The sequence below is a fragment of the Schistocerca serialis genome, chromosome 7, assembly GCF_023864345.2.
Source record: "Schistocerca serialis cubense isolate TAMUIC-IGC-003099 chromosome 7, iqSchSeri2.2, whole genome shotgun sequence".
Taxonomy (NCBI): domain Eukaryota; kingdom Metazoa; phylum Arthropoda; class Insecta; order Orthoptera; family Acrididae; genus Schistocerca; species Schistocerca serialis.
In genome coordinates, this window is record NC_064644.1 from 37407437 (window position 1) to 37419476 (window position 12040).

Here is a 12040-nt window from a genome sequence, read left to right on the forward strand (position 1 = left end):
ACTACCTGAATAATTTCTTTTATCTCATCATACATTTCATCAATTTCTTCATCATCTGCAGAGCTAGTTGGCATATAAACTTGTACTACTGTAGTACGCATGGGCTTCGTGTCTATCTTGGCCACAATAATGCGTTCACTATGCTATTGGTAGTAGCTTACCCGCACTCCTATTTTTTATTCATTATTAAACCTACTCCTGCTTTACCCCTATTTGACTTTGTGTTTATAACCCTGTATTCACCTGACCAAAAGTCTTGTTCCTCTTGCCACCGAACTTCACTAATTCCCACTATATCTAACTTCAACCTATCCATTTCCCTTTTTAAATTTTCTAACCTACCTGTCCGATTAAGGGATCTGACATTCCACGCTCCGATCCGTAGAACGCCAGTTTTCTTTCTCCTGATAACGACGTCCTCTTGAGTAGTTCCTGCCCGGAGATCCGAATGGGGGACTATTTTACCTCCCGAATATTTTACCCATGAGGACGCCATCATCATTTAACGATACAGTAAAGCTGCATGCCCTCGGGAAAAATTACGGCTGTAGTTTCCCCTTGCTTTCAGCCGTTCGCAGTACCAGCACAGCAAGGCCGTTTTGGGTAGTGTTGCAAGGCCAGATCAGTCAATCATCCAGACTGTTGCCCCTGCAACTACTGAAAAGGCTGCTGGCCCTCTTCAGGAACCACACGTTTGTCTGGCCTCTCAACAGATACCCCCCCATTGTGGTTGCACCTACGGTACGGCCATCTGTATCGCTGAGGCATGCAAGCCTCCCCACCAACGGCATGGGGGTAGGATTACCAACATGGAATTAAAAAATCGTTTCTCTTCTATCTGGGAAAGCATAATTGAAAATAAATATAAAGTAAATACGGTCCGTACCTGTGGATCAGAAAATGCTATTAACGTGTTCAAAAGTGTCCGAATGACTTGAATTGCGTTCCTCCTGATTTGCACGCAGCCCACATAACGTAACTTTCTTGCAGGTTCTCTAATCTCTTTTCGGTATATCGTTTGGCTACACAGAATAGTCACCACAAGTGGTCCTGGAGGACACTGCTCTGTACGACACTAAACTTCCAGACAGTTAACGCCCAAGGTATGTAGACCGGCCGCCGTGTCGTCCTCTGCCTGCTGTGTGGAGTGGCACGTGGTCAGCACACATCCACCCTCGGCCGTTTTGCAGACTTCCAGAACGTGGAGTCGCTACTACTCTGCCACACAGCTCCTCAGTCGGCGCTACGAGGCTGGTATCGAAACACAGTCCAACCCATGACAGCCGTTTACGCTGACCACCCAGCTACGGAGGCGGACTGCACGGCAACAGGTCCACACGTAAATGAATACCATAGACTAGTAAATCTCCTACTCTTCAAAGAATGCAACTCTCGTTTTAAAACACCTTCAAAAGTCTGATTACCTCCCCAGATGAGTTAATGCATAAATATTTGACTTCAGGCATGTAGGCAAGAAATTATCCTTAAAATGAGTTGCGAGTCGATAAGTGCTCTCATTATGAGACACTGGAGGAATATAGTCTGGGCAATTTGCGCTCCATTTTAAGCAAAGTCTAATTTTTCACGCAACTCAATATTTATAATGTCGTAGTTACTGAACTATTTGTTGTACAACGATATAATTTGGCAGGTACATTCAGCGATGTGTATGTGGCTACGTTCAGCAAGTTGTGTTGCGAATACAGTCCGTAGTAAAGAAGTAATAAATAAAAATGTCATTCCTGATGCGGCAGTTTTACTGCAGGAGCAGTGAAAAATTTAAATTTTTGAAAATTTATTTTCCCTTCTTCTCTTTGAGGGGATATCAGCAAGAAAAAGGTTCGTAAAGGTTTGAAATTATGTGTAACAATTGTTGGAAGTCTTAAGTGCTCTCATTCCCGAACACTAGATGAATATTGTCCGGATAATCTGGGAGCCGCAACTTACGCTGCCTCAGGACATTTGCACAGTTTCAACTTTCATGTTCGACATATTGTCAGCTCTTGCTGAGTAGAGTACGACAGCATTGTAAATTATTAAATTCGGGCAATAATTACGAGAAATACTGAAAATAACTTTTTTGTGCTCCTCTAAGACGCCAAAGGTATGTGATGCGTCTCAAACAGCCTCTCCATACAAATGCCAACCTCACCTTCACGAGTTGCAGCCAAGGATTGCTGCACGGTACACCCTGTTACCACTAACGAGGATATGGCGACCGAGTATCTCCCGGAATAAGGAGACACCCTCTGCCAAGCGAAACGGCCTCCTAGGAGGGCGGATGAGCAGGTAGAGGCAGGACACTCTCTTGTCCTTGGGATGGGAAACTGTCCCTAAAGGCGGAAGAGCCACATGATGGCCAACGGCATAGAGTGAAGAAGGCAAGGAGAAACCACTTCATTAAAGATCTAATTAGATTTCTCAAGTATCAGCAGCCATAATATGAATATGAAACAAGCTCTAGTAAAAATGCAATCCGGAGTAATAGCCCCTCATTCGGTTCTCCGGGAGGGGACTACCAGAGATCTCGTTTCAACAGTTCATAGGAAGAAAGGAAATAAAAAGAGCTATAGTAGAATTGGAACGTGGAACGTCCGCACCTTACTGCAGATGGGGAAGCTCGAAAACCTTAAGCAAGAAATGAAGAAAATGAAGTTGGATATACTAGGAGTGTCTGAAATGAGATGGCCTAACTGCGGAGATTTCTGGAGTGACGAGTACAGGATAATTCACACAGGAACGATAGAAGATAGACCTGGAGCAGGTGGGGTTGGAGTAGTTATGAGTCGAAAATTGGGGCAGAGAGTGAAGGGATATATACAATATGGAGGAAGGATAATACTTGTCAGTCTGGATACCAAACCTACAGAGACGGTTGTGATACAGGTCTATATGCCTACCACAAACCAGGAGGATGAAGAAGTTGAAGCTGTATATGAAGAGTTAAATGGAGCCTTGAGAGGAATCAAAGGAGAAACAAATTTAATAATCATGGGAGACTGGAACGCAATAGTAGGAGATAAAGAGGTACAGCCAGCTGTTGGACGCTACGGCCTTGGTAAAAGGAATGATAGAGGAGACCGACTTATAGAATTTTGTAACAGGAATCAACTGATAATATCGAACACGTGGTTTCAACATCACCCCCGTAGAAGATACACTTGGAAGTCACCAGGGGATAGAGAACGATACCAAATTGATTACATTCTAGTCAAAAATAGATTTAGAAATCAACTAAAAGACTCTAGAGCATACGCAAGCCCAGATATTGTGAGTGATCACAACATGGTTGTTGCGGAATGCCGACTCAAGTTCAAATGCATAAGGAAGAAAATAGGAAATGGAAAACTGGATATAGGGAAGCTTGGAAACCGTGAGACGCAGAAGGAGTTCCAAGAAAGGGCTAAGGATCTAATTCAACAGCATCCTATAGAGAATGTAGAACAACATTGGGAAAATATGAGAGATGGCCTAATAAAAGCAGCTGAAGAGATAATTGGAAAACAAAAACCTGAAAAGAGGAAGGAGTGGATAACTGATGAAATAATACTTATGTTTGAGGAAAGAAGGAAGCTCAAAAATAATGAAACGGAAGAAGGGAAAACGGCATACCGAGTGCTTAGGAACAAAATCAACAGGAAGTTGAAGCAAGTAAAAGAAAGATTCCTTGAAGACAGATGCAAAGAAGTTGAAGACCTTCTGAAGAAAGGGAACCTTGAATTGGCATACAAAACAGTGAAACGCTTCTTCTCAGGAGGACAAAGGATTAGATGTAATGCCCTAATAAGAGAGGATAATAAGATGGTGTATAATCATGAAGATATAGCACTTACGTGGAAGGAATACCTAGAGAAATTATATGGAGGCAACGTACAAGATGATTTGATTGAAAGTGAGGACGAAGTAGATAAAGATGAACTAGGAGACAGCATACTAAGGTCTGAATTTGATCAGGCACTACAGGCACTTAAGCACGTAAAAGCACCAGGAATTGACTCATTGCCTGCAGAAATCATCAAAGCAGCTGGAATAGAAATAAAAGATAAATTGTATAAATTAATCTGCCAAATATGATACTGGAGAGCTGCCTGAGAACTTCAAAAAGTGTATTATTGTTCCATTACCAAAGAAAATGCCAGCAAAATCGTGTGCACAATACAGAACCCTCAGCCTAACATCACATGCATCAAAAATTTTGACGACCATCCTCCTCAGAAGAATTGAAGGGAACGTGGAATGCACGCTCACAGAAGACCAGTTTGGCTTTAGAAGAGGGAGAGGTACGCGAGGAGCCATTATGGCCCTAAAGCTCATAATAGAAAAAAGAATGGAAAAAGGAAAGGACACCTACATAGCATTTATTGACCTCGGAAAAGCCTTTGATAAGGTTGAATGGAAAAAACTATTCCAGATATTGAGGGAAACTGGAGCTAAGTACAAGGACAGGAGAACGATATGGAACATATACAAAGAAGAGGTGGCAATAGTGAGATGTGGGGAACATCAACAACAAGCAAAAATTAAACAGGGTGTGAGACAGGGATGTGCACTCTCCCCTGTCCTCTTTAGTATGTACATACAGAAAGCAATGGACGAGGTCAGAGAAAAGTTAGGACAAGCTAATGGAATCAGGATCCAGGGAAAAATAGTTGATATGCTGCGTTTTGCGGATGACATTGCTGTCCTAGCGGAAAATGAGGAAGAATTACAAGTAGTGTTGGAGGAAATGGAAAACACTCTTGCTACACGGTACAACATGAAAATTAATAAGTCAAAAACAAAAATCTTAGTTGCAAGCAAACAAAATAATCAAGCAATTACGAATATAAGGCTGAATGGAGAGAAGCTGAAAGAAATACAAGACTTTGTCTACTTGGGAAGCAGAATAACATCAGATGGTCGTAGTAGGAAAGATGTAATAAGTAGAATAAATCAGGCAAAGATTGCTTTCTATAAAAGGAAAGGACTCCTCACATCAAATATGATAAGTCTGCCGTTAAGGAAGCGGTTAATAAAGACCTTTGTTGGGAGTGTGCTTCTCTACGGCAACGAAACCTGGACACTTGGAGAGGACGAAAGAAGAAGGATTGAAGGATTCGAAATGTGGTGTCTGCGAAGGATGTTAAAAATTCCATGGACGGCCAGGATGATAAATGAAGAAGTCCTGCAGAGAGCGGAGGAAGTTCCAGTTCTTTGGAAGACGGTCAAGAAGAGGAGAGATATATGGATGGGACACATTCTGAGACATGAAAGTCTTCTCCACACTATAACGGAAGGCCTTGTGCAGGGCAAAAGGGCAAGAGGCAGACCTAGAAGAAAGTACATAAGCCAGATAATGCAGGACCTAGGATGCGGAAGTTTCACGGAATTGAAGAGGCTGGCCGACAATCGCACTGAATGGAGAGCTGCTGCAAATCAATCTTAGGATTGGCAACTTAAGAAGAAGAAGACGCCAAACAGGCAACCTGCAAGTGGTGGTAGGTTCTAGGATAGCGGTCTAATAATACAGATGAGACGGCCCTTAACGCTCCTAAACTCAGATTCATTACAGTGAGTGACATCTCTAAAATGTTACCACTCTAATTAATATCTGAGACACCAAAAACGCCTGTAACTCTTCCACATCAATATTTTCCTAATCCTTACTCAAAACTATTTCTTGTTTGTTGATAACAGTTAGCAAATTTTATCGTGAAAACACATGACGAAAATGTTTATACTGTACCAGGACTCTTATCCAGCGATTATAGTCCTTGTTATCCATTCACGAAAGGTGATAACTATGGTTTCATTCACAAATAACAAACTTGAAATGGCATGTGGTAAATTTTTGAGTTGCATGAGGATCCGAACCCAGCACTTCGTCGGATTCCTAATGAAGCACAATCAGAAGTTAAGACATCGAATATTTTCAGCACGGTACTCGGCATGTGATAATTACATGACGACATTAGTGAACATCACTCAGACTATTTAATTCAAATACCAAGCAAATATCAAGTGAGTTCAACAGGATAGTTTGTGTCTCTCCAGGTAGTGCTGCCAAGCGTCTTCTACAACGTTGCCAAGTCCCACCCATCTCGCAGCAGGAAGAATAAAGCCAATACGTTTTTTGAGTGGGCTATCAGTTCAGCAGCAAGACTTACACTTCAAAACTTCACAGATGCAGCGGAGGCAGCCGCTCCTATCATAACTGACATTATTTTATTTTTGTTTTAGTCTCTAGGTTGTCAGAATATTCAATTGACAATTATTAAACAAAATGTTCAGATGTGTGTGAAATCTTATGGGACTTAACTGCTTAGGTCATCAGTCCCTAAGCTTACACACTAGTTAACCTAAATTATCTTATGGACAAACACACACACACCCATGCCCCAGGGAACACTCGAACCTCCGCCGGGACCTGACAGTTGTCGAGGAGTAATAGTTTCAACAGAATGCTTAATTAAGTGAAGAGTCGAATGACAGAAGGTTTTCAAATTAAAAGAAATTTTAAAAAAGTAGCGTGAAGTGGCATCTACACACAGCGATGTACACCAACAGGGGTAGTTGTCAGGCGTAATTTACCCGCTGCTTGCAGAAAAAAGACGTGTTAAAAGTTCCTACTATTTGGGGGCTCTCTTTGGTCAGTTCATTATTTAGCTTTAAAGAAATGTTCTGATTCCTTTTTCCAGTCTCATTTTTTACAGATGTCCAAATAATTCTTATCTTGTTGCAGGAGGAACTTTTTCTTCCAGAGACACAAATTCTGACGCTCTCATAATTTTGCTTAAAATTTTGCAAAACTGTTTGTAATGCGTTTAACCCTGTCATCATCTATGTTTTTTCTTCCTTACTTCGCATAATATTCTGATCATAGTTCAAGTATTTACATAACAGCATTGCAATCTCGCTGTGTATGTACAATCGGCATCAAGTGCAGCCGTTCCGGTTCCAACAACTCTTTTTTGTAAATTGTATGAGAGAAAGACAGGTTATATCAAAAGGAAAGTGACTTAACCATAGTTTCACAATAGACACGCCCGAAACATTTAAGCTGAAATCTTCGCTTAATATTACCTTGTTCCGTTTAGAAGGTCAAAAGTTTAATAATGCGTCGCGTTGTTTCATGAATAGCTCGAAATCGCCCAGTCCAGCCTTGTGTATTGGTGCCTATTACTGTTAACTTCCTATGAATTTTGAATCCCTACTTCGACACGACAAGCTGTAGAATGTCAGAGTATCATTGTTTTTATATTTGTAATCCTTCTCAATGGAAATGGCAACTCCTGCTTCGACTTCTCAGAATGGTTCGTGCCCGCTGATGCCTATGTTGAGCCCTTACTCCGTGTGAGCAAAGCGAAACGAAAACCTGTGCGGAAATGAAACGAGAACGATAAAGACGACAGACAATAAGAGGACAGAAGCTGTCCTGCATCGTATGACAGAACAGTGCTGGAAAGGGGGTGGCCAGATCGGGCAACTAATAAAAAGGTACTGCCTCGAACTGGCGAGAAAAAGAAATTTATGGCACGATTATCTCGGACATAGTGCTGCCTCCATGCCAGTGAGCGTGGATCCCAAAAACTATTGTGACAAATCCTGCTCGCGTTTTCTCACATGAAATCCCGAAAACCTTGGACCTACTTCAGCCATCTACGTGCGTACATTCACATCTATGTGCTCGGTAGAATGTTCGCAACACGACATTCAACCCATTTCTCTACCGTTCCACTCTCGAAGAGTACGCGAGGGAAACCAACACCTGAGTCTTTCCATGTGAGCTCCGATTTCTCTTATTTTATTATGCGGTCATTTCTCCCTATGTAGGTGGGCGTCAACAAAGTATTAGGCATTCGGAGGAAAAAGTTGGCGATTGAAATGTTGCGGAAGATCTCGCTGCGACGAAAAACGCCTTTGTTTCAATGACTGCCACCTCAGTTCACGTGCCATATGCGTGACGATCTCTCCAGTTTCTTTTAATGAGATATCAAGCGAAATTTGTAACTGGATTGAGCAGGGAGGGCGCACCATATGTGGTGTCACCGCCAGACACCACACTTGCTAGGTGGTAGCCTTTAAATCGGCCGCGGTCCGGTAGTATACGTCGGACCCGCGTGTCGCCACTATCAGTGATTGCAGACCGAGCGCCGCCACACGGCAGGTCTAGAGAGACGTCCTAGCACTCGCCCCAGTTGTACAGCCGACTTTGCTAGCGATGGTTCACTGACAAATTACGCTCTCATTTGCCGAGACGATAGTTAGCATAGCCTTCAGCTACGTCATTTGCTACGACCTAGCAAGGCGCCATTATCATTTGCTATTTATCTTGTGATGCATGTACCGTCAGACCGATATTTACCAATTATGGATTAAAGTTAAGTATTCCAGAAGCTACGTACTTTTTTTACTAGACTCAACTCCTTTAACTGTTCCAGACCTCACGCCTGCCTGCGTGAGCTTAAACGCGTGCCTTTCGGCTATCTCATAGTGGCTTGGATGTCTTGCCAAGTCACAACACCATACTCTCTCGCGTTGGTCCAGGGAAGTGCGTTCGGAGCGTTGCTCTTCGTGTGGTGTGTTTAAAAGCAGCAAGGATATTCAGTCAGATGTTGATAACATTTCAAATTGGTATAAAAATGTTCGTGTGGGTGTTTAAGAGCAGCACAGATATTCACTCAGATGTTGATAACGTTTCAAATTGGTATAAAAATTGGCAACTTGCTTCAAATGTTCAGAAATGTAACATTGTGCACTTCATAAAAATGAAAAACGTAATATCCTACGACTACAAGATCAAGGAGTCACAGCTGGAATCGGTCAACCCATACATATATCTGGATGTAACACATGGTAGGGATCTGAAATGGAACGGTGAGATAGGTTCAGTCGCGCATAAGGCCTGTGTCAGACTTCTGTTGTTTAGCAGGATACTAAGTATGTGCATTGATTTTATAAAGGAGTCTCCTTACAGAGCGGTAATCCAAGAATACTGCGCAAGAGTGTGAGACTTGTACCTAATAACAGTAACAGGGGATATTGACTGCGTGCCAAAAAGGGCAGCACGAATGTCGCAAGTTGGTCACGAAGACGCTGAAGAACTAAACTTGCAACAATTGAAGATGAAGCAAACTGTCCCGTGAAATGCTTCTTACAAAAGGCGTCTTGGGGTGAAGTACAACCTCGAGACTAACTACAGCTCTCACAGAGGGGCGTAGGCAATCACTCTTCCCGTGTTCTATACGTAAATGGAACGGGAAAGAATTTTAACACGTGGTACAGTGGAGAAGTACATTCTGCCACGTTCTCCACGGTTGTTTGCAGAGTGCAGGCGTAGGGGGGAGAGGGAGGTCGCTATGACACACTCAAAGGCACCCGTGAATAGTAAATTGCGCATTGAGGGTAAGGGCGGGGCCGAGTAAAAACTGCAGAGTGAGAGCAAAGCCCAGACTGTACACACCTGCCTCTCGGAGAGCCCCAGGTTGGCCGCCAGCTCGGCCTTGCGGCGGATGGTGATGTAGCGGCTGTAGTGGAACTCCTTCTCCAGCTCCAGGCGCTGGTGGTCGCTGTACACCACCCGGTACTTGTCCTTGGTCCGCGTCTTGCCTGCGGGACAGAGAGCGCGCCGTTAACACGGCAAAGGCAACGGTTCTGAGCAACCGTAACTCGCCCACGAAATAAGTTTACACTTAAAACACTTCGTGCAGCCTTCCAGAAAGGAAAAGGAGACTAGCACAAATACAACTGCATAGAACTCAGTGGTGTTAAATGTTATCAATCGTAGCACATTGGGATAGCCCTCTTGTGTTATTTATATCACACAAGCAGCATACAGTGGCACTAACTAGTCAAATATTCTTATGCAGTCCTAGACCGGACGACATACTTTTGTAGCAAAACAGATGTAGCCATCTGAAGCGGGACATGATATGTCGAAACAGGTCATGGCAAAAAAGCAGAGTTTTATTATTATTATTATTATTTGTGGCTGGTTGGGTCCTCCGCCAACAGTCCTTAACTCAATGACAACCACAGAGTTCAACATTATCCCTTCCAGAGATACGAATTTTCAGTTTTGCGAGCAGAAATTTCTGAAATATTGCAACGGCATTTCATACATGTTTACTGACAAATTAGCAATGACTTGACGCTAGCTTGGAGCATGTACATGGAGTGCGTGGGGACAACAAGTGTTTAGACACACGCGCATTTCTTGACATGCGTCTGCGGGCGTCGTGTGGACGTGTCTGCTTACACAATCCCCCCAACGAGCCAACATCTTGCTCTGTTAAATGGCTGTAAGCTGAAGTAGCGTCACACGAAGTAGATATCCGTACGGCTAAGTGGGTAAGTGTCAGTCCCCTGCCTGTCCTGCTTTCAAGACGGACTCTTCCGTATTGCTCACACGACAACGGGCACACCCCATCAGATGTGGCGTGCCGCAAAGTTCTATTTTGGGTCTTCTTTTGTTTCTAATACATAAATGATCTTCTACTTGCCGTTTCGGAACATGGAAACTTCGTCCTTCTGGCTTGTGACACATCTATAAGAACAGAAAGTAGTACTAAACCCCTTACTGAAAAGGAAGCAAACTAAGTACTTGAAAACGTCAACGGATGGTTCGAGGCAAATGAATGATCGTCGAATTTTGACAAGAGCTGGCGCCTACACCTTACTACTTCTCATCGAACTTTACAAGCTATCAAAATAGCTTCCTGAAACAATGAAATTCAAGAAGTTCAAAGTATGAAGACTTTGGGTCTACAGGTAGGTCACATCCTTAATTAGAAAACCCACAGCCTAGAACTAATGAAGCATCTTAGTTCAGCTACATTTGCAGCAAGACTGATTACTGCTGCAGTTAATGATAAAACTATACTGCACGTATCCATCCACTGATGAGTTGTGGAACCATTTTTCGAAGAAACTCAACGTACAGGGGTAGTATGATAACATTAGAATGCATCAGACAGTTAAAACGATTAAAGTGGGATTAATTCTAGAACATCCTACAGAGAAATCCTACAGAAGGTTGTATTTTGACGCCTTCTTCACAATATACATACCTTTTTCAAAAAATAGTAAAAGACAAGGGACTAAAACCTCTACAATCACTTCCAGGGCTTAGCACGAGTACAGATAGGACTCAAATACACGCGTACACATGTGTGAAACAAGTAGGAGTATGTCAGGTCTCTTGTGGCTTTGTGGGTGGTGTAGAGGACATTAAGAATGGTTTATAGTACAATACTTTCCGTTGGACAACTCGTTCTACTCTACTGAAGAGTATATTCGTAGAAACTCTTAATATTAGATCTTTTACGTTATTTTATAATTAGCATTAACACAACGGCCTGTCCACTCCAGTTCCAGTCGACGCCCTAGTCTAAAATGGGATACATGCAGTTTCACAGCCCGGTGAGACAATCGACCTAGTGAAAGAAAACCATTAATAATTGGCAACCAATTCTATACAATCGCAATAAAGTCATGAGATGTTCAATTGACTCTTTTATTAGAAGATGTTACGCCTTTCGGGATTACACCCATCTTTAGACTTCACAAACTTCAACTCCTTCCTAACCAACTAGGCGTACAGCCTTGATAACTCAAAGAAAGTGTTCAATAACATATGACTATAACTGCGACACAAGCAGTCCTGGGGCAGAGCGTATACGCAGCAGATGACCATACCGGCAAAAAGACAACGACTAGTAGAAATCCTTAGATAACACGGGAGATATTGAATGAAATTTACGAAAGACGAAATTTTAAAAATGCTGTAAATAAAGCAGGCGAAAGGGAATACAAACATCTAAAAGAGGAGGAATAGAAACATCTAAAAGAGGAGATTGACAGGAAGTGCAGAATGGCTAAGCAGGAATGACTAGAGGAGAAATGTTAGGATTTAGAAGCATGTATAACTATGGGAAAGATAGATACTGCCTACAGGAAAAATAAAGAGGCCTTTGCAGAAAACAGCCGTATGAACATCAAAAGCTCAGATGGGAAACCAGTCCTAAGCAAGGAATGGATACCTGTAAGGTGGAAGGAGTAT

The 12040-nt window shown here is 42.6% G+C and overlaps 1 protein-coding gene across 1 annotated transcript in view; it reads right to left on the reverse strand.

Annotated features, from left to right (window-relative positions):
- The window catches only part of LOC126412620 (homeobox protein CDX-1-like), a 75613-nt gene that overhangs the window by 57023 nt on the left and 6550 nt on the right, over positions 1–12040 (reverse strand). Inside the window, exon 2 of the mRNA XM_050082290.1 lies at positions 9443–9588. Coding sequence (XP_049938247.1) covers positions 9443–9588 — 146 coding nt within the window. The remainder of the gene's footprint in view (positions 1–9442; positions 9589–12040) is intronic.